This window comes from Hoplias malabaricus, chromosome X2 (genome assembly GCF_029633855.1).
Source record: "Hoplias malabaricus isolate fHopMal1 chromosome X2, fHopMal1.hap1, whole genome shotgun sequence".
NCBI lineage: Eukaryota > Metazoa > Chordata > Actinopteri > Characiformes > Erythrinidae > Hoplias > Hoplias malabaricus.
The window spans coordinates 38,723,528-38,745,813 of record NC_089819.1 but is presented as its reverse complement, the minus strand read 5'-3'; the positions used below and the strand labels follow the sequence as shown (position 1 = coordinate 38,745,813).

The 22,286-nt window shown below is 39.4% G+C and overlaps 1 protein-coding gene across 2 annotated transcripts; it reads right to left on the bottom strand.

Moving 5' to 3' along the window:
• Positions 1–3,607: 3,607 nt before the first annotated feature.
• Positions 3,608–13,001, bottom strand: LOC136677135 (DNA ligase 1-like). Of its 2 annotated transcripts, XM_066654559.1 has the most exons (10): positions 12,586–13,001; positions 11,711–11,804; positions 9,453–9,574; positions 8,980–9,078; positions 6,740–6,936; positions 6,096–6,159; positions 5,949–6,011; positions 5,096–5,620; positions 4,952–4,996; positions 3,608–4,175 (listed from the first exon to the last, which is right to left on the bottom strand). In XM_066654559.1, exons 1-10 carry the CDS (start codon positions 12,742–12,744, stop codon positions 3,990–3,992), a joined length of 1,554 nt encoding a protein of 517 aa, XP_066510656.1. In that variant the 5' UTR covers positions 12,745–13,001; the 3' UTR covers positions 3,608–3,989. The 2 variants fall into 2 exon arrangements, with proteins under 2 accessions (XP_066510656.1, XP_066510657.1); XM_066654560.1 differs by lacking the exon at positions 12,586–13,001 and having other exon boundaries at positions 9,453–9,569; positions 11,711–11,787.
• Positions 13,002–22,286: the final 9,285 nt, after the last annotated feature.

The following is a 22,286-nucleotide window of genomic DNA, read 5'->3' as shown; positions in this document are numbered from 1 at the left end:
TTTTCTAATGTCGCTGGGAGCTTGTTCCTCTTGTTTTCTGAGCACTGTTTATATTTGGTGTGCAATTGTGCTTTGGTCACAGAAACAGTTTTTCTCGTTGTTTATAACTGAATTTTTGTTCAGTGTCATTTTAATTATAGTCAAAACACAGCATGTCCAATACGCACATGCTGTGTTTTGTTTTGGTACAAACTGCTTGAGTTGCTCGGTCAGCCTCTGAGTTTAGGTTCTCCACCAAGTTGAAGATAGAGACAGAATCACATGACTACAGCATTGTAGTGCATTATTAAAGGGACAATACATGAACAAACAGTGGGGACATAAGTATAAAAAAATGTATATAATAAGATTGACGATTAATAGCCCACCCCTACAATAGGTTGTACCCAAAGTTTCAGATAGTTTTTTTTTTTTTTTCTTTCTTAAAAGTATGATGCTACTAGTGCATTGTGAATTTTATTGACTTATTTGTCTCAGAGGGTCATTTCATCATTAGGCATAAAAGGATTACAAGACAGCACACACTGCACAGACATTTATCATCTGAAGCCTTCCCTGACTCACTGGGTCAAGAGAGGAACGCACCCAGGAAAGGGCACCTGCAGTCCACACACACACCAAGTTTCTCATTCATTCACACACACAGCAAGTTTCTCATTCATTCACACACACACACACACACACCAGTGGATAATATCACATAGACTGTGGAACTTACAACATGTGTTTTTGGACTATGGATAAAAAAATCTAGCACCTGGAGTCACAGCAAGAAAACCCCACCTCACAGACTGTGACCTTGCAATGCCAGGATTAGACCGTGGACTAGAGCCGTGCAGCAGTGCCTTTAGCGCCATCATGTTGCTCAACACAAAAGAACCCCATTTCCAGAATCACTGTGACTACAAATTGTAGGAGTTCTGCAAGTGAAAGTTTTGCTTATTCTTGCTTGGTAACCATTATCTGGTTTGTTTTTTAATGATTGAACACAAATCTGACCACAGCATGTTTCAACTCTCTTTCATGGCATCAGAGATGAGTTTGAGTTTAGAGGACTAAGCAGTGTTTCTGCATAGAATTATTGTTTGGACTTCTCCTGGCATAATAGCGGTTCAGGCTGCATTTATTGATGTATGGGCAGACTGTGTTAATTGACAGTGATTTCCAAAATGCTTCTACACCCAACTATATTTGTCAGGGTATTATAATGGATTCTCATGCAATACCAACTGAGGGCCAGAAGGTCCTGTATATTCAGCAGTTAGGAACGGTTAGTTCAACTTTGTTAGGGAAAAACTAACAAAATGACATACTAATCACATAACTCAACTGAAAGTGTCACTGATCAACATAACAGCCTCAGACATAAAACTCGCAGTCCAAAATTGAGAGCATCTGTCAACCAAAGCCAACAACTTAAAAGCGGTGATGTGCATTATGTCCACCTCCTAACTTGCAATCTTGTGCAGTATGACCTCAGGCCTCTATAAATATATTAAAAGATAATAATCAAATTGAAATCATATTCCAACACAACACATTGTGGTCAACACAATGGCAATTTAGTCTGTTCCTCAAACCATGGTGCCATAGGGTCAATAAGAGAGAAGATTTCCAGCTCAGTGTTTAAACAATTTAGACAGGGCAACCTTAAAAGCATTTTTCCACTGGCTTTAAAGAATATTTGTTCAGCGAACAGGGTCAGCTCTAAACAAAACACCTCAAAATACCTGGACAAAATGACTGTGAGTGAATAAAACTAGTTGCAAACACTGATAAGGGAAAACAATCTATATGGGACAGACAAAATAACATCTGTGTCAAAAGTCTTCAAATCTGAATCTATAACCTGACACTATAGTCAGGTGCATTAAATGTTGCAGACTAGTATCATACCAGAAGGCCATTTTAAAATCCCATCCTTTAACTTGGATCCAAGGTCAGGATTTGAAGACCTCTGATCTATTTTATTGTTATATATAAATAGAATTTTTTTTTCTTACATAAATGTAAGCTTTTCCTGTAGCTGTGGAACATAAACACCACTCCAGGTCATCCCAAAAGTAAAGGATGGCGCTACATCATTCCAGACACCAGACCTGGTGTGTTGCCCTCTAGCACATATTTGTTGACATTAGGCTCATATACAGTTGATCTAGAGCTCATCATGATTTCTGTGGATATTGTATAAAATGTGTTTGCACAACTGAATATCTACATCCACATTTTGTACAGCTAATATTGCATAAATCACTAATGAGTGGTGTACTACCATCTATTTTCATATACAACAGGCAGTTATCATTTTAAATTTATTTTATACTGTATATTTATAGCAGGCTTAGTCTACAAAATGGTTTATTTTGAAGTAGAAATCATCCTTAATGTATTGGTTCTCATGTTGCAATTTTGCTTGATTCTTTTTATGTTTTTCTATGTTTATTATTTGCGTTCATATACTTTATGTAATTGACAGATTATAGACGTCTATGTAATTTAGTTTAAATTTTTTCCCCAGCCAAGAGGCCTGAAATCTTTATGTAATATTAAGTGCAATATTAAATGTACTCACAAGAGGGCAGTAAAAGTACTGTGGCACCAGACCTAAGAAAAAAAACATTTAAAGAAAAAGTTGAATTATGCTCTTGAATGACAGAGGGCTGAAATGTTTACTAGGTTCATTCTGATATCTATCCTCCAACAGCAACTATATTTTTTGTCCTATGTCTCTCTCTGATCTGATCATTTACCATATACACCTGGGGCGGCACGGTGGCTTGGTGGTTAGCACGTTCGCCTCCCAGCGCTGGGATCTTGGGTTCAAGTCCCATCTGGGTGGAGTTTCCATGTTCTCCCCGTGTCTGCGTGGGTTTCCTCCGGGGGCTCCGGTTTCCTCCCACAGTCCAAAAACATGGAGGGTAGGTGAATTGGCTTCTGTAATAACTGTCCTGGTTTGTGAGTTTGTGCCCAGATATGGATTGGCGCTCTGTCCTGGGTGAAATCCTAGTGCCCGATGCAGTCCTCCAGGTGGACGGTCGTTCCTGGTTGAGAGTACGCTGTGCGCGTTTGGCTGCCGCTTCTCGCCAGTGTGTGTGTGTGTGTGAATTGAGCGTTCTGAGCAGTGTGGATTGTAAAGCGTCCTTGGGTGTCTAGAAAGGCGCTATATAAGTGTAACGATAATAAAAAAATAATAATAATATATATGCACATTGATATAAATGGACCAGGTGAAGTTAGTGTTTTCAGTACTGTGCACCGAATTAGACACCCCTACCTTGTTGGTGTGTTATTCATCCTCAGGACACTGTTGGCTGGATATGTTTAGTTGGTGGACTATTCTCAGACCAGCAGTGACACTGAGGGCTTTAAAAACTCCTGCTGTGTCTGATCCACTTGTACCAACACAACACCACTCCATCAGTCTCATTGCTGCGCTGATAAATGATCCACCAGCCATAAAATACCTACTCTTTGTTTGTCCTCTTGGGACCTTTACCACTGAAGAAATGTGTGCAAAGCAGAATTTGGACTACAGTCTCCTGTTTTGTTAAATAGAGAGGATAAAACAGACAACACAACAATATAGTGGCTGTAATGTTATGGCTGATCAGTTTTTATTTGCATTCTTTACATTTTTTACACAGATGTTTTACACATTACAAATGGCCTCCGTCAGAAATATTACTCAGACTTCAAATTTCACTTAAAACCTTGTACCCAGGATATCATCTACTGCTCTGGGAGGACTTTATGTTAAATATTACTAGACTGCTGTGAGGAGTTTATAGCTTGCAGTCATGTAAACATAAATTTCAGAGAACATGTTTCCACTTTTCCACATGACATGTACATCTAACCTACACTTGGCAATATGCATGGTGACTTGTGCAGGCTTGTGCAATTTAAATTAGCAGAAATCACAAATTATAAGACGTATGCAGGTATTGGACATGTAATGTATCTGAGGTGGTGTGAAATACAATTGACCTTCATCTCTTTCTGATGCTTGTTTTCTGTGCGGCCGTCTCACTCTTGCTCTGGCTCTTTGTGGCGATTCGTTTTGAGCGGCGAAGTACCCCAGTCTCACTGTCTTGGGGGACTGCAGAAAGTGAGGCACTAGTGGGTTTAGTCCCTTTGCGGGGTTTCACTGATGCACGAGATGCTTTTGCTGACAGCTGAAAGAGTAAACAGAAAATATAGTCAGTAAACATACAGTCTATTTAAAGTACATTTGTAAAAGTTTTAAACACTAGGGCTGGGTGGTATGACGGTAATACCGTATACTTCTGCATTTAAAAATGTGGCATCTCAAAATGAGAGTGGGGTTTCAAAATTATGACATGTGTGTTGTGTCAACTTTCTGATCTTTTTTTCCTGACCAATTTGAGTACAAAGCTAAAGAGTTTATTCATGTGCATTTAGGAGAGCCACAGGAAGTGGGCATTGTGGGAGCTCACCGATCTGATGTCACACTCTGAAAACGGGTGGGGGCCCAACATAACTGAGTTTAGTGCTGAGATTTGTTTAAAAGAGAAAGGAAGCTGAAAACAGGCAAAATAATTTAAAACTTTTCTGTTTCTCCAGTACCAGTTGCTGAACTGTGCTCTCAGAAACAGGTTATCATCATCCACGTGTGTCTGTGTGTACTGTCGGGCTGTGCCGAGCTAAACTGCAACTCAGAAAACACGTGCTCATAGATATGAGGCTTAGCGCAGATGCTCTGGAGAAGCTGCAAATGCCCAATGCCAAATGGTGTGCAAAGGGGGAAAAAATGCCTCAGCATTAGCAATGGAACTGTATTCTCTGGAGTGATGAAACACCATCCATTACCATTGGGATGTGCCAGAACTAATCATCCAGCATTAGCATGTGATACCCCTAATGCTTGTGTATGTCACTGATACTCACAACAATATTTCAACAAGGAATAGAAAACTGAAAAGAAAATAACCTCTGATGGTTGAAGATTTTGCTCTGTCGGTTCATCTGGGGGTACCTAAAAATGGAAAAACTTATCATAAATATTCTACAAAACATAATAGCTCATATTAAATAGATGCAAAAACATGGTTTTTAACTCCTGCATAATCTGCACCTTGACCAGGTTATACTCTTCCAAGGCTTTTTCCATTGAGGGGAATTTTTCCTTCTTAGAGGGTTTCTCCTTAGGGCCCTTTGTGGCACCATTAGCAAGATCCATTTCCTTGGGGGCAGTATCCTTCTGGGCTTTCTTCTTGGGGGCCTTCTCGCCTGGGTCCTTCATCTTGGGGGCCTTCTCGCCTGGGTTCTTCATCTTGGGGGCCTTCTCGCCTGGGTCCTTCATCTTGGGGGCCTTCTCGCCTGGGTCCTTCATCTTGGGGGCCTTCTCGCCTGGGTCCTTCATCTTGGGGGCCTTCTCGCCTGGGTCCTTCATCTTGGGGGCTTTCTCCTTCTGAAACTTCTTCTTGTGTGCCACTGTGGTGAAATCTTTCTCCTTGGGAATCTTCTCATTCATCACTACATGGGTGAAATCACCAGGATCTGCCTTTGCTTTGGCTGCTCTGGTGGGCTTATGGCCTCTTGCATGGGCCCAAGTTGCATTTCGGGTTCTTCTCTTTTGTGGAGCTGCCCTGGAGGCCTCCTGAAAAAGGAAAACAAAATTATTCATTATTCGTTTTTTGTTAGAGATTTCTTTTGCCTGGTTTATGTCATCTCAGAAGTCAAAACTAATATAGACATATTCTTTCAGACAGCAATATAGCATCATTTAAAAAATAAAATAAAATAAAAACAAAATTTAAAAAAAGTGGGTACTGATATTTTAAAAGTGGATTTAAATTATGTTATGTAATATTATTTCAATTAAAGTAAAAGTTAAGTTAAAATCCATACACATTCTGCTAGAATCCATATGAATTTTTCAAAATAAGTATCAAAATCAGAGGGATTATGAAATTATACATACAGACCTCTTTCTCAGATAGTTGGGCCTTTAGCTCTGACAGTTGTGTCTTCATGGCTTGTATGTTCACCTTATGAAAAGACTATATTAGTTTATGTTTCTGAACATAACGCAAGTCTCAATATTTGTTTTAAAACAAAAGCCCAGCAGTCACCTTAATTCTATTAATGTGTTTCTGACACTCTTGCAGCTCCTTCATGACATGCTCCTCCTTGTCTCTAGAGAAAAGGCCAACATTTATATTTTCATACAACTCATCAGCTAAGCATTCACAAGTTAAGTCATTTGAGTTAAAGCATAGGGAAAACACTGGAATTTCAGGTATATTTCCATATCATATTCTAATGGCTCTTTTACCTAATATAACCATTTAGTAACAACTGGATGCATCTGATTTAGGGAAAAATGAAGCTTTTGCACATATCACAGATGTTTTCTCAATTATGCTCTGTTTCCATTCATTATAGAATGTTCCACCAATCTGCAATATCTCTGAGCTCTCTGAATATACTTTTCTAACAATTTTTACACAGTTTTTTGCTGTTGTTAGTGAATGGCTAGCATTCTTCTTTCCCCATCTAGTCTATTAAAGTAACATAGCATCAACAGTAATATGTTACATAAGTTCAAAATTGTCATTTCTGCTGTAAATACAGGAGGGTGGGAAAAAATGATTACTTTTAAATTGTGAAAAAAAACTGATTTTACTTATCATCACATAATTATTGGCAAAGATGAAGTCTGGGATTTCTTCTATATTCAGCGTCAGTTTTGAGACTCACATGCAAGGTTATATACCTGATCTCCTGAGCTTTTGCCAACTCTCTCTCAAGACGTTGGACCTCCAAGGTTTCTTCATGGATAACACTCTGTATGTCCTTCAGCTTGAGTTTTGCAAGAAGAGATTTATCTTCCAAACCCTCAAGCTCAGTAGGAGAAGAAGAATGCAGGAGAACCTCTCGACACAGTCCCATCATCAACTCACAGGACAGGGTCTGCAACGAAGGAGTGAGTAATACACAATATAACCATAAATTTACGTCAGAGGCGATTGCTCCAAGACTGCAAGGGAAGCTCAGCTTCCCCTAAAATGTCAAAAAATAAGTGATAAAATATATACTGTTGTGTGTACATGTCATTGAATAAATATGCACTACAACGCGCTCAACTTTTGTTCAGAATCAGCTTCTTATCACTGGTAAAGACACAGCTTTCCTCTCAATCATTCCCGCAGCTTCACAGTGATTTAAACAGAGTTCAATAGCGAAGCAGCGAAACGAGACGAGTCATTGGATAAATGCTGGGCTTTGTCCCGCCCATCAGACGCTCAGCGTCTCTGGGGGTCTATGGGGCAGTGGGCTGGCCTCGGCTGGCCCAGACGCTCAGCTTCTGCCTGATGATTGGATGATCTGTCTGAGGCTGAATCCCTTTTTGATTGACAGTGAAATGAGCGAATCTGTGATCCTTTGGTGTAGAGATCTGTGGGAGCGTTACATTTTCATTCTGTTCTGAGTTGAACCAGAGACGTTCTTAAACCACTTAGTGGCATTTTCTTTGTTAAAAACGACTAGCGACAAATCGAGCTTCTATTTTTGTGGGGGTTTTTTTGTAGCTGCTTGTGTTTGGAGACTGACTCTTTCTGACTTCTATCGCAGTTTCTGTCCAGCGGGTGCTGCTGAGCCCCTCCACCATCACAAAGCACTCACAGGCGGACACACTTCAAATGGGACAAGGCCGTTTAAGCAGCCTAGCTCTGCTGGCCATTGAGAGGACACTAGTCAAGTCCCTGGAAAAGACGCCTTGTTGGTAAACAAACCAACACATTTTATGATGTAGGCCAAAATTGAGCTTCCCCTCCTTGAAAGACCAGCATCCGCCACTGATGTACATTATACATAGATGTGCATCTCAATAAATAAGAATATATCAAAAATATAATAATTTATTTCAGTAATTATATTCAAAACCTGAAACTCATTATACAGATTAATTACAAACATTTGTTCATTCATTCATTGTCTATAACTGCTTATCCCATTCAGGGTCACGGTGGGATCGGAGGCCTCCCGGAATCACTGGGCTCCAGGCAGGAATACAGCCTGGAGGGGTGCCAGTTCTTCACAGGGCCACACACACTCACACCTATGGACACTTGAGTCACCAATCCACCTCCCAACGTGTGTTTTTGGACTGTGGGAGGAAACCGGATCACCCAGAGGAACCCACACAGACTCAGGGAAAACACACCAAATTCCTCACAGACAGTCACAGGAATCGAACCCACAGCCTGCAGGTCCCTGGAGCTGTGTGACTGCGACACTACCTGCTGCACCACCGTGTCGCTGTGTTTTATGTTGATTATTCAAATTTTCTGAGATAACTTTTGTGTTTTCACTGGCTGTAAGCCATAATCATCAGCATTAAAAGAAACAGATCACTCTACTTATAACGAATCCATATAATGAGTTTAAGTATTTGGACTGAATTACTGAAATAAATTAACGTTTTTATGATATTCTTATTCATTGAGATGCACCTGTATGTTCTAATACACAAAAACAAAAGCAGTTAACAATAATTGTTCTATATAAATGCATTTTTAATTTTTAAGTGCTTACCAAAAATCCTTGTCAACGTTTCAACTTCACAAATTTAACTCCTTTTATGACACTGGTTAAAAACAACTCAAGTAAAAACAATCAAATGATGATTAAGCCTGACCATTAATTCCAGTCAATTTTTTTTTATGTATATATTCTTTTAGGACAGCTATTATCATGAAGCAGTTTTACAGTGAAGAAGGAAATTTCACTCAAACCACTCAATAACCATTGAAATAGCCCAGATTCAAAATGGACAGAACTATTACCACTGGCAGAAAGCAATACACAAAAAGTATAACCTCTCCCAGAACAACAAAAAGCACCATTAGGAGGACAAATACTCCTCCTATGCCTGACATCAAATAGCAGAAAAAAACTAGAAATATGAATAAGGAGTGACAGACAAAACAATTATACATTTTGAACCTCTCTCACCTTTGAAAGATCAGAACGAAGCTTGTCTCGAGAGGCAGCAGCTAGCTCCAGCCTTTGAGTCTCAGCCTTTAGAGTCTTCAGCAGCTCAGTCAACTCTTGCTGTAAAATGTTTTTGGAAACAATGGAAAATACCAAGACCAGACAGTGATTCCTGGGTGACCTACAACTAGCTCAATTTATTTTTATCAACCCTATTGTTTTAAACAACATGATTCAATGCAGCAAGTAATCATAAAGCAAATCTCAAAAGTGTGAAGCACATAACCCTAGTGTTCTCATCCAAGTATGTTGAGATAGTCACATTATACTACAGTTCATTTACACAATTGTACCTGGCTTCACAGGTCCCATAAGAATGCAAATATGTGACATTAACTATTTAGATTAAAAACTAGCACAAGTCCATATAGACAATCATTCTTCAGAGCTTCTCCAAAGCAATCACTTCATCATGTGCTGAATCACTTGTTTACCTTGAGCTGCTGGACTTTTCTCTGCTGTTTGGCCTGATGAACAAACTCCAGATCTGCATCTGTCCATTCATAGCCCTGCATTCCCTGGATGAACGCCTCAGGGTCAGCATCCCCCATCTGCGCTGGACAGCCCAGTACAGACACCATACATTGGAAAAATTCAAGTTTAATTTTCAGTTTTTGTGTTCTTAATGACAATATGCATGTGCAATACAGTATGAAAAACTACAGTATTTCCAACAGTTAGCAAATTACTCAAATACATTATTATTATTTATTAAAAAATATTTGTGCCATTTTCCAAAATGAGATTTGGAATTCCCCAAGGCTCCATTTTAGGACCTTTATTATTCGTATTATACATTCTGCCACTGGGCAGAGTTATTAGCAGGCATGGCATTACCTTCGACAGTTACACTAATGATACCCAGTTATACATATCAGCCAAACCAGGTAACAAACCAACACTAAAGAAAATGGAGGAATGTGTAAAAGATGTTAAGCATTAGATGTCGTTCAACTTCCTTCTACGAAACAGCGACAAAACTGAGATTAACCTTCTATGTCCAAAGCCTGCTATACATAAGGTATCAGACCTAATGCAAAATTTTGCTAACTTCCCTGTTCTTCATCAGCTAAACATCTGAGTGTCATAGTTGACTTAATCTATCATTTGATCAGCATATAGGTAACAAACAATAAACATCTTCGTAACATTGCTAAGTTACGAAATGCCTTATCCCTGCCAGACACAGAAAAATTAGTTCATGCATTTATTACATCAAGATTAGATTATTGCAATTCACTACTGTCAGGATACTCCAGCAGAAAGTTAAGTATACTCCAGCTAATTCAAAATGCTATAGCCAGGGTCCTCACTAAAACTAGAAAATTTGATCATATCAGCCCAGTCTTTTCAGCCCTTCACTTGCTCCCAGTTAAATTCTGTATTGATTACAAAATTATTTTATTAACGTATAAAGCCCTTCATGGTCTCGTTCCTGAATACCTGTGAGAACTCATCACACACTATGAACCACCAAGATTACTCAGATTTCAGGGTGCTGGTCTCATACTAGTTTCCAGAAATCATAAAAGTTCAGTGGGGGTAAAAGCTTTCTCATACAAAGCCCCTCAGCACTGGAACAATCTTCCAGCTAGTAGGGGAAGCAGACAGTCAATATTTTTAGGTCTAGACTCAAAACCCACTTGTTCAGTTTAACTTTTGCCAACTTACCTCTTCTTCTAATTTAAGGTTGTCGTTTCATGGACATGGGGAATCATGGTAAACTCGGATGATGTGTTCTGCTATGCTGTGCTCACAATTTCTCTTGTTTGAAGATGGTGGAGTGGATGGACTGAGGATGCTCTCATTCCTTTGTTCTTTCTGGTTTCCCCTTCTTCCAGTCAGTCTGTTACAGTCAGATCTGCTGGAGTCACTACACTAATGAAAGTATTCACATACACTTTTCTACTGCACTCAAACTAATTGCTTATCTTTACTGTTTTCTGAGAAAATGGCAGCCCACTGCTGGATTCTCCTGCAAAACAGACCAGTCCAGCTGCTCACCTCCATTTACTGCTGCCAACCTTGGACCACTCACCAATACCCACCATCATTAATTATACTGAGGTAGAAATGGACTCTGTCTGATGCTTCATTATAATTATCATCGTTACACTGTAGCATAATGACAGACTTAACAGGTGTTACTCTACATTTCTATCAGTAGTTTGATCAGAGGAGGATGGATCCCCTTTGTGAATCTTGGTTCCTCTCAAGGTTTCTTCCTCTAGCCTTGAGGGAGTTTTTCAAATGATCTTTTGGCTTTGATTCAATGGCTTTGATTCAAATGATCTGTTCTGATAATAATTATGTGAAGCTGTTTCGTGACAACATCGGTTGTAAAAAGCACAATATAAATACATTTTTTATTTGATTATTTGATTTGATTTTGCTTAAATAACAGCTTCCGTGAAAACTTTACACAAGATGTTAGCATATTTTTGTGAGAATCTGAGGGCATTCGTTCATGAGAAATTTAGTGAGGCACTGATGTTGGATAAATAATGTTGGAATACAACTTATCCTAAAAGTATTGAATAATCTCACTCCAGAGAACACCGTCCCCCTGATCCACAGCCTATGTACACTGGCAACCAAAAAGGGGGCATCTTAAAGTAACTTAATTCACTCATTATAAACTTATAAGTGTTTTTTGGACATATGGTGTCAAGCACGCCTGGTTTATACACACCTGATGCTGATGTAATGCTGGACCTTCGAAACGATTTCCTCTCCTCTTTCACAGCAGGACTCAGTACTCCCTCCATCCTGCTAGGGGCGCTGTCCTATTAGCGTTAGAAACATGTGTTTGCTAAATCTTAAAAGGAAAATTACAATTATTTTTCAAAATGTTTGAATAATTACAGGGACCATTTATAAATGAAGTCATATGAAGTGGATTGGTTCGGTTTTGCTCTGTTATAGAGATTTGTTTACTGTGCTGGTGAATGGAAAAACTCAGAAAAATGTACTGCATTAATGGTTACAAAGCATTCATTTACATAAGAGACAATGTTAAATGATGGTTTCTACATGGTGTTTTGTGGATGTAATGTATTTTCTTCAAATGGTGAATTGTATACAGAAGGTCCTTGGTTTTGTCACCATCACTGAACAGAAATACATATTTTCCATAAGGGTTATTGAAGGACTATACATTAAAGAATTAATTTATAAACCCAGGCCCTTTCAGCGACATAATTAGTAATTACTGACTGTGTTTTTGAACCTAAAACTTTACCTCAGGTAAATTTTTGCTAGCCATTTCCCAGGCTACACATTGTGTGAAGCATGAAGCTCAGCTATTAGGCTGGGTATGGGCTCTGGGTGGTTCTGTACATGGGGCATTAGTAAGACCCCAGGTTTATAAATAATTTAGATAGATTTTGCATTTTCAGGTGGGCTGCCTGCTGCCTAGCCCCCATATTCATCTTGGTACCATCACTGACCCTAGAGGGCATCCATATGAGGCCCATATTTAACCCATAAAAAACTTTGTGCCTTCCATCATGTTTTGTCTGGGTTAACTACACGTACTTTAGCCAGATTTTGCGTATTTATACTCACCTCTGTGGTGTCAGCCTCAGCTTTTATCACTTTCTCTGTACCTCCATTATCTTCGTTTCTGAATGACTGTGATTTTGATGGTGGAGTTCTATGCAGTTGCCTCCCAACAGGAATGATGAGTGAACGTTTATATTCTAGCTTTACTCTGTCAATCTCCATGACTTGTTTTCCCTCTGCCTTCTGTCCAATGCTTTTCTCCGTCTTTCGCCTCAAACGAAGAGTAACTTTATCGTTAAGTTACACAAACACGGGCCTTTCTCTAAATTTAAATCTAAAAACAAGACTTTGTAACGGTGTACTTGGAGAACGTATATGGTTTACAGTGACCCACTTAATTAAGTAATCCTGTTCTGAGACTAAGTTGTTCAGAGCAGGGTTAAAAACGGGGAAAAAACACCTAAATGGGCTAAACAATTTATAATGGCGCCATTGAGGGTGATGTATATATACACTCCGCTAGAGGGTGCTGTATCTCCGGAAACACTTCAGCATATACTTCTTCCTCCATAATTCCGTTATCTGCATTTCTCAATCTTCATAATTTCACACACTTTCCTTCAGGTGGTTCATTCTTTTCTCTCCATCTGTCTTTCTTAATTTATATATTTAATTATCTCGTTTCCAATATAACGTTTAATGTCTTTTTATTAAATTTCTTTTTGGGGAATGTAATACATACGACTTTCCGGATGATGGTGGTGTTCCCCCTCATTCATCCCTCTTTGATCCAGTGGCCTACTGACCCAGAGCCCCACTCTCTGAGGTGAAGAAAATGGCTATGCTTCAAATGGCTTCCTGCTCCCTACAAATTGCACTACAGATGCGACGAAACTCACTCTGCACCAAAATATTCCACATAAATAAATGATTGGGATGTTATGGCTAATATCAAGTATGCTTGTTATAAACAATGCACTATTTTATGTGTAATAAGCCATACCACTATATGGGTAATAGGAGCCATTTATATATTTAAAATAAGACATAGGCTACCTGTTTAACATAGGTTACCGTTTATTGGCATAAATATGGCATTTTTTTATTATTTACATCTTAATTTTTATTCACAATTGGAATTATTGTTTACCTGCATTTTTTTGCCCCATGGAAGACTTTGAATCGTTTCCATTATTAACCTCAAACTTTCCATATTTTAAAAATAGAAATTCTTTGAAAAAAAGGTACAATTAATACATTAAAATATTACTTAAAAAACGAAATTATACATTTTAAATAATATAAAACGTTTTCTAATGTTTGATAAAATAGTAGATATTGGAAATGCGACTCAAAAGTGTTCATAGGTGTGAGTGTGTGTTGGCCTGCGAAAGACTGGCGCCCCCTCCAGGGTGTGCTCCCGCCTTGCGCCTTTCGGGTAGGCTCCTGACACACTGGATCCCAGAAATGGAGAATTGGTTACAATGAATGAATGAATGAATATAGGAAATTAATATATACATGGTTAGGGATAAAACATGATTCAAGATTGCTTTAAAAAATTAATCAGCTGTGAAAATATTCTATATATATTATTGTAATTCAAAAGGGAAGAATGTTTAGGTCACACAGGGTTACTGACCATCTTAAAATCTGCATTATATTCATTAATATGAATATAAATGGTTTGTTCCTCAGGTGGGTCCTATCCAATTCTCATAAATGTTCACATATAATTACTAGTTTCTGAATATTTTTTCAGCCTACATCTCCCATATAGGTCAGTACAATGGTGCAAAAGGTAGTGTCAGTGTCAAACAGCTCCAGGGTTATACTCCATTGCAGGTCACTGTCTGTGAGGTGTTTTGTGTGTTCTCCTTGTGTTTGGGTGGGTTTCCTCCAGGTGCTCCAGTTTCTTCCCAAAGTCCAAAAACACATGCTGGTAGGTTGGGTATCTATTCAAAAATGTCCATAGGTGTAGGTGTTTGAGTGAATATATATATGTATGTATGTGTGTGCGGTGCCCCATGATAGATTGGCGCCTTGTCAAAGGTGTATTCCTGCCTTCATTGTTGGTTCCAGTCCCACCCTGACTCAAGTATGCATTCCTACTTATATGATCATATATCTGTAATATACTCTGCTTCTTACGTCTTATACCCCCTTTATTGAATTTACCAATATCCATGGTCCATAATCAATATATAACTCATCATGACATGTTCCATAATAAGAGCAGCTGCATTTTTTCAGATACCGTCGACTCTGTTCTGACTTATCTGGAAACGTGGTGGATCTGTGGATGCTGAAGGGGATGCATCAGGAGCTGATGGCTCCTAAATCTCATCCAATCAGTTCCTGATGCAGTACCATCAACATCAGAAAGTCAGGGATGCCAGACATATCCATAATGACTTGTCCGAGAGAGCACACCCTTTCTCTCTGTGTGTGTGTGTGGGTAGGATGGCCCTCTTCCATTACTCAGCACAATGATAGCCAACGCAGGTGTCTGTTAGCTTAACACAACAGAATTGGCGTTCATTTATGACTGTTGAGCTCCAATGGCTCTGTATTCGCAGCAGTGTTATTGGTTGGTGGTATATCCAATGAAAATACATCAGAATGGTCAGTGTGAAGTGCTTCAGAAGCTCAAATAGGCTACTCCAAACACAAAAAACAGAGTATGTTGGGTTACGGAAAATGGCCTCGCTGGGTGACCAACTAAACCAGTACCTGACTTGAATAAGCAAGCTTAGAACAGCATGGAATACATGCTTATACGTGAGCGTAGACTCTGCAGGACTCACCTCTGTCCCCATCGCACCGTCCACTCTGCTGACGTGTGAGGTCTGAGCTGATTGTCAGAGTAGTTTTGGCAGCTCCTGCAGTAGCTGTGGGATGAAGACGCTGGGCTTGGCGCAATCCCAACAGCACCTGCGAGACCTGCTCATACGCTCACAGTTGCCAGCTGAGATTAGGCCAGAACTCAGCCTTGACCCCGGAGTCCCAGGCCCGGTCTATCTGAGAGGGCACAGGCCTCCTTCGTATTGCTTAGCTGTGTTGTTTACAGAGGGTAATTAAATCTCATGTAGTGCTTCATAGAAGAAAATTTGTACCCACCACAAGCCTGATCAAGAGAAAGCAGTTAGTGAAAACAAATTAGTTCATTTGAATACCTTAATATGAAATGAAGGTAATAATGCAAATTAATGATTTCAGCATATCTCCATTTTTGTTTATTTTTTTCTTTACATCATTTGAACACAGCTGCAGCTTTGTTAATATTTCATGACAAATGAAGCAATAGAAAAACTCCAAAATTACTTGAAATAACATCTATGTACAAAGACTTCCACTGGAATTTAAAAATGGTTTAATAGGGTTACTATTTTGGAGATTGTGTATTTTGGGAGTTTTGTGTAAGGCCTAAATACACTTTGTGCCACCTCATGAAATACAGAAATATTGAAGTGACATGCTGTGATATCATTGTGCGTTACTTAGCAATACCCAGCTTTACAGCAGTGAGGTGGACTGCTCAACCTCTGCAGGTGAATGTGAACCATTTTAACTACGTCACAGTTGCCTGCAGAGATTAATCCGGCCACGCCGAGGTGTAGTGATGTCCTGTTGATATCATTGTCGCACTGAAGACAGGATGAAGACAAAATGCACCAGACTCTCCCTAGAGAGTCTGGCAATGTGAGACTACCTAGAAGGCAACACATGCATTCCCATTATGTGAAGATATCTTTCTTTACAGCATTGCCAATTTCACACATGTCTAAGTTACACATGCCACAGGCCCTACTTCACCATCATACAATGGCATGCCCCGGCATTCCTGCTGGCCCTCAAACATACCCTGTTGGGATTCTCTGAATTTTATGAATGATATTATGAACTATGGAGGGGGAAATATGTGAAATGTTTGTAGGAACATTGTTCTTAACACATTTGGACCATCACACATATTTGCACATCAAAGACTAGGCCTTTCCTTGATGCAGTCAATACTTTGCTGGTGTTTGTAGTCTTGAATAGTCCATGTCCCAAATTTGATGCATCCGAGTCTAAATAAGCATGTATTTAAACACATTTGAAGGGTAAAACACATTTGTTAAATACATGTAGACATGTAACTGTGCTTTCTGTTTAGTTGCATTTCATCTACTCTCCCAGTGTTTTCAGAACTGAGGAGTGTATATGTACATACATTAGTTCAGTTTAGGCTAGAGCTGAGAGAGAGAGAGAGATAACCCAATAAGAAGTGGAGTGTGCCGTAAACAAGACCTTCTCTAATCTCCTAAGCGCCATAACGAGTGTGTCCCCCAGCTGCTGAGCCATAGGGCGTCTCCCCCCTCGAGGCATCTGGCGTGTGCTCCCCGATCTCTCTCACACACCCGCACACACTTACATACACGCTATACACACTCGGCCAGACCCTGCGCCTCCACCCACCAGTTGCCATGGCAAGCAAGCAAGAACTCTGTTGTATTGTCCAAGCGTCCTTCCACCCCCACCCTACTCCTTCAGCCACTAAAGAGAGAGAGAGAGAGAGAGAGAGAGAGAGAGAGAGAGAGAGAGAGAGAGAGTGAGTTTTTGAGACTTTAATATGCCTGACTGCTCAGGCCTGTTCAGTCCCACTACAATTCAAAAAGCCAATAAAGAAAAGCAGAAGTGATTGAAACTAGAGCCATGATCTGAGATCTGTAAGGGGGCATTGCATTTGAACACACAAATATGTAATATTTTACTAATATAATATATTAGTAAAAATTTTTTATTCTCAAAAAATTAAAATAGCTAATGTTTCTAAGCATGAATTATATCCTGGGCTTGCCAATTAGCATATTTGTTACAGCCCAGGAGGCACACAATGTGGACATCACATGACTTAAACACAGCCAGTTTTCAATATTAAAATATATGAAATTGATATAACATAACGAAACTTGAATTGCTTGAATTTTAGGCATTTGAATCAGTATGTTGAATATTGGTTGTGGTTGCAGCTAATAAGCTTAAAACTTTTCCAGCATTTCAGTTAAATAATACTTATCTACTGTAGTGTATTGCAATATTGTGATGTACTGCAGTACTATATCTTCTGCCTTTCATAATTTAAAATTTCTTTGATCCCTCTTTTGAAACTTAGTCATTAGATCTTTTGATATATAAAACATGCATGTAGAGAAAACTACTTGGTTAAATTACAAGACAGAGTGACAGCTTTTCAAATCAAAACACACGCCTCCATACCTGAGGTAACACATTTTTTTAAACTCCAAAAACACAGGTGCCTCAGACACAAATTAAACTTTTGATTGTTTTTTGTTTGTTTGTTTTTTAAATGTGATATGTGTTTTTAAAAAATGATAAGTAATTTAAAACTGTTATCAGACCATATTACATATTATTTTTGTCTAGAAATAAACTTTTAAACTAATATTTCTGGTGTGAAAAATATCACTTGTGTATGAAACACATAAGAAAATATCTGATTCCTAGCATCATTCCCATTAAATTATGATTTACCTTATATTACCTCCCTAATTAGGCACTGTATATATATATATATATATATATTGCATGGATATAATGAGAAACAACTCAGCCTCATTTTGAGCATCAACTGACAGGTAAATATATTATTTTGTTGACTGACCCATGCCTTTTTGTAGGGTGACCATATTTTGGTTCTCAAAAATAGGAAACATGGGGCAGGTTGGCAGAATGGGCTAAGGCACAAAACGTGGACAAAGGCTTCCATAACCATGCCACACTGCTGCTGAACTTTAATACACAAACAGATACTCTTTAACAAGACAAATAACAAATGCCTTTTAGGACAGATTCCTTTCCATTCAACATCTGGCCAAAAATAACAAACTAATATTTTTGTAAATTCTTGGCAATTTATTATCATTGAAAATTATTTTCTGTTCATTCCCAACTATAAAACTGAAGCACTGTATTAAAGTGACTTGTTTACACCAGAAAACTCATGATCATGACAGAAACTGACTGAGTTTACCTTTTAACTGTGTTTTTTAAACGTTACTAAAAGCAAGCAACACATTTTATCAACCAGAAGTATTATAGACTTGATAAATGATCAGAGAATAGCAGGGATCCAGACATTTATGTAAAAATGCTTATATTTCATATTTTATAAGGTCTGGCTGATAAAACATGCTGTACGTGATATAATTCAGTCTCGCCCCAGTTCTGGCTAATCGGGGGATTTGGCCTGTTTTCGTGTGAAGTTAATGTTAAACGGAAAAGCTACGCAGATGTAGCTAACTCGTCAGAAAGTCAGTAGAAGTCAAGTGTGTCTGTGTATTCTTGTCGTTATACGAACAGAAGCGACGACTTTAAGATTTGTAAAAAAATAGAGCAGAAAGTGAAAGGCTCCTGTGACACAGAAACGCTTCCAACTATGAAGAGACTATAATATAGCTACTACCTTAACAACTTTCCCCACATTTCTGTCCGAGGCTTCAAGTAAAACACAGTAATGATGTTACGGCTGAAAATGTGTTTTAACCGTTGTGATGTAAACAAAAAGGCGCGGCGAAGTGTGTCCCATTTCTGCTCTCAGCTTTGACCCCTTGAACTCTTGATCCCTCGTGCCCCTTTTGCTCATCCACATCAACGTCATCGAAGTGCACACTTCAAAGAAGGGGTTACGGTTTATAGTAGGACTTGAGACAAGGGGAAGACTGTGGGCGGCGAAATCCAGGACATTTTTGGCGATATAGATATAGGCGCCATTTTTTAGGTCCCGAAAAGAGAACATGTCCGGCGAAAAGAGGACGTCTGGTCACCCTACTTTTGGCAAAGCTATTATTTTAACATCTGTGATTGAATGTGAGGGCGGCATGGTGGCGCAGTCACACAGCTCCAGGGATCTGGAGGTTGTGGGTTCGATTCCCGCTCCGGGTGACTGTGAGGAGTTGGTGTGTTCTGCCCGTGTCCGCGTGGGTTTCCACACGTTGCAGGTGTGTGCGTGTGTGCCCCCTCCAGGGTGTATTCCCGCCTTGTGCCCAATGATTCCAGGTAGTCTCTGGACCCACCGCGACCCTGATTTGGATAAGCGGTTACAGATAATGAATGAATGTGTCTTACAGTCTGTATAGGTTTTTTGAGCTACTGTCATAAATAGTTCCCTTAACGGTCATAATGGCCCTTAGTTCCAAGATGTTCAGAAGAAAATAATATATTTTACCGAAAAGCACAGAGAAACCTCAAAGATTCAAGCTTAACATTTTTATTGAACATTTAATTCTTATTTTGTTCAGACCTTACTACAGCTTCCTTTCATTTCAGGAAACTTCCTTACATTCAACCAATCTGCAATACACGTGCAAGACTGAGTCTCAGAAATTGTTTGACAATCTGAGTCAATCCCAAACATTCAGGGATGCTGAGGTTTGGGTTCTGGGACAGACCGTCCATTATTCTGCACACCATAGAAACATGCGTGTTTCATTTTTTCATTTGTGTCCAAGTTACACTGATCGAAAAATTGTCACAATTTTTTCTGGTGTGAAAAATATCACTTATGTATGAAACACATAAGAAAATAATATAATTCACATAATGAATGATCACAAATATTCACAACCCCCCCCCCCCCACCCCCCTTTCTGGAGAAGAGAATGTAACATACCTCTAAAACCACTGTTGTACCTTTAAAGGTACATTTACAGAGTTTGTACCTTTAGTTACCAATAATGTACCTCTAATGTACCGTTTTTTCTGATTTTGATTCTTGATAGATCCACATGCTTTCAGACCCAAGGCAGTTAATTATCTTATCACACTGGAAGGATGGACACAAGGAGCTGTAGGTTTGTTCAGATAAAAAATAGATTGGAGCTAGGGATGGGCAGTATCCACATTTTCCATACTGTCATACTGTCTCAAAATATTAACACTATCGGGCTGCATGAGCCTCATATCTGACAGTATGTGTATGTGACAGTATGGTTTTCTGTGATGCACAGTTCAGCTCAGCACAGTCTGTCAGTGCACACACTGCTAATGACAAAAAAAAGTAATTTCTGAGAGAGCAAATTTCTGCGACTTGTTGGTGCTGGAGGAACAGAAATGTTATAAAAAAAAAGTGTGTGTAGTAACTATGCCAAGCCAGAGTAAGCTGAATGTAAGGAGATGGAAAAAGCACTGTATTTTAGAGTTGGAATGAAAGCTAAGCACTTAGTGTAAAATAAACAGACCTTTCCAGAAGTGGTTTATAGATGCCTTTAAAGTTTAATGTGGTCAATGTCTTTGTTTCCCCCATAGGTGTACATTGCTAGTTTTCTCCCACTAGCCACGCTACACTGGTCTTTTTACACTTTGCTCACCAAGATAATGCTCAAAGACGGTGATGTGCCAAAAAAAAAGGAGCTGTGTCCCAAATCAATGACATAAAGTATATAGAGAGAGGGGGTGCTCTTTCAAGCACTGCCGTGCCTGGATTATGATGTAGAGATTGAGATTTTTCAAGGGTTATTTTTCAAATCCAAGTTGAGTCTAGAGTCATTAGGCACAAGTTACCAGTCGAGTCTGAAGTCTCTTTTTTATGCAATGTAAGTGTGACTCGAACTCAAATTCGAGTGCCCATCTCTGTTTTAACCCAATCTCAGCACAAAGCTCACTATTGTGGTGGGTTACTGGGCTTGTGTTTTTACCTCACCTGTTTTCAGAATGTGACATCACCAGTCAGTGAGCTCACAGAGCTCCCCTCCCTGTGGCTTTCTTAAATGCATATTAATGAAACCTTTGGCTTTGTACTTAAAGACACAGAACAGAAAATTGACACACCACAAATACGTCATAATTTAGAAATACCACTCTTATTTTAAGATAGCATCCACATGTTTAAATACTACAGTATACGTTATTACCATGATACTGCCCAACTTTAGTTGGAACTTGATTACTTTCCTTTCTCGAAGATGAGAACTTTAAGTGTTGTTTATCTGAAGGAGACAATTCTGTTTTTGTGTGGCTGTTAGAGGTTTTTGTTGTTAGCTTCACTCAAAATAATTTCATTAATATTTTCAACAGTTTTTAGAAATTATTTACAGCTAATAATTAACAGAATTTCAACATATAGTTTGTTCATTGGGGTTTACAGTCCCCTTCAAGAACAGAAGCATGAACTGATGCCCATCTGGGAAAATGTTGTCCCTTTCTGGCCGTCCAGTGGAACGGCTGGTGGAGGGTAGAGTGAAGGGTGGGGAGTTACTTAGGGGCAGAACAGCAGGGGGCAGTTTAGGCTAGGCTGCAGTGGATGGGATGTGTGTGTATGTTGGGGGTGGTTTAAGGAGTTGGGAGGGGTGCTAAACTTTTCCCAACCGCCCTGTTCCTTCGGTGGGCACCAGGTTGCTCCAAAACAATTCCAGCAGACTTAACCCGAGCTGACACTTCTCTTTGTGGTGGCCCCCGCAGCCCTGGATGCATTCTCATCAGGGGAAGAGGACAGAGACAATGCGAATGTGGAACAGCTTCACTGGCGGTAGATCCAGAGCTGGACCCCCTCCCTGCTGCCATATTGTCTGGCACGAAATGTGAAAACAATAAAACATTGTGACCAGACCCTGTCAGGATCACCTCGGACCTTCAAGTGGGGGTCCTGCTAACGAGCAATGGGGAACTGTGGAAGTTTCTGGAACTCTGGAGCATCATCTTAATCAGACTAATAGGCAGTGGGTGGGTGACACACACATCACTTGCATTGTGAGACCTCTTCT

Bases quoted from the DNA above. Each gene is read 5' to 3' on its own strand.
- LOC136677135 (XM_066654559.1), bottom strand. From the start codon at position 12,744: ATGGAGATTGACAGAGTAAAGCTAGAATATAAACGTTCACTCATCATT. The intron at 11,805-12,585 runs GTGAGTATAAAT...TAACGCTAATAG, and splicing joins CTGAGGCTGACACCACAGAG to GACAGCGCCCCTAGCAGGAT. The intron at 9,575-11,710 runs GTGTGTATAAAC...TGGGCTGTCCAG, and splicing joins CAGCATTACATCAGCATCAG to CGCAGATGGGGGATGCTGAC.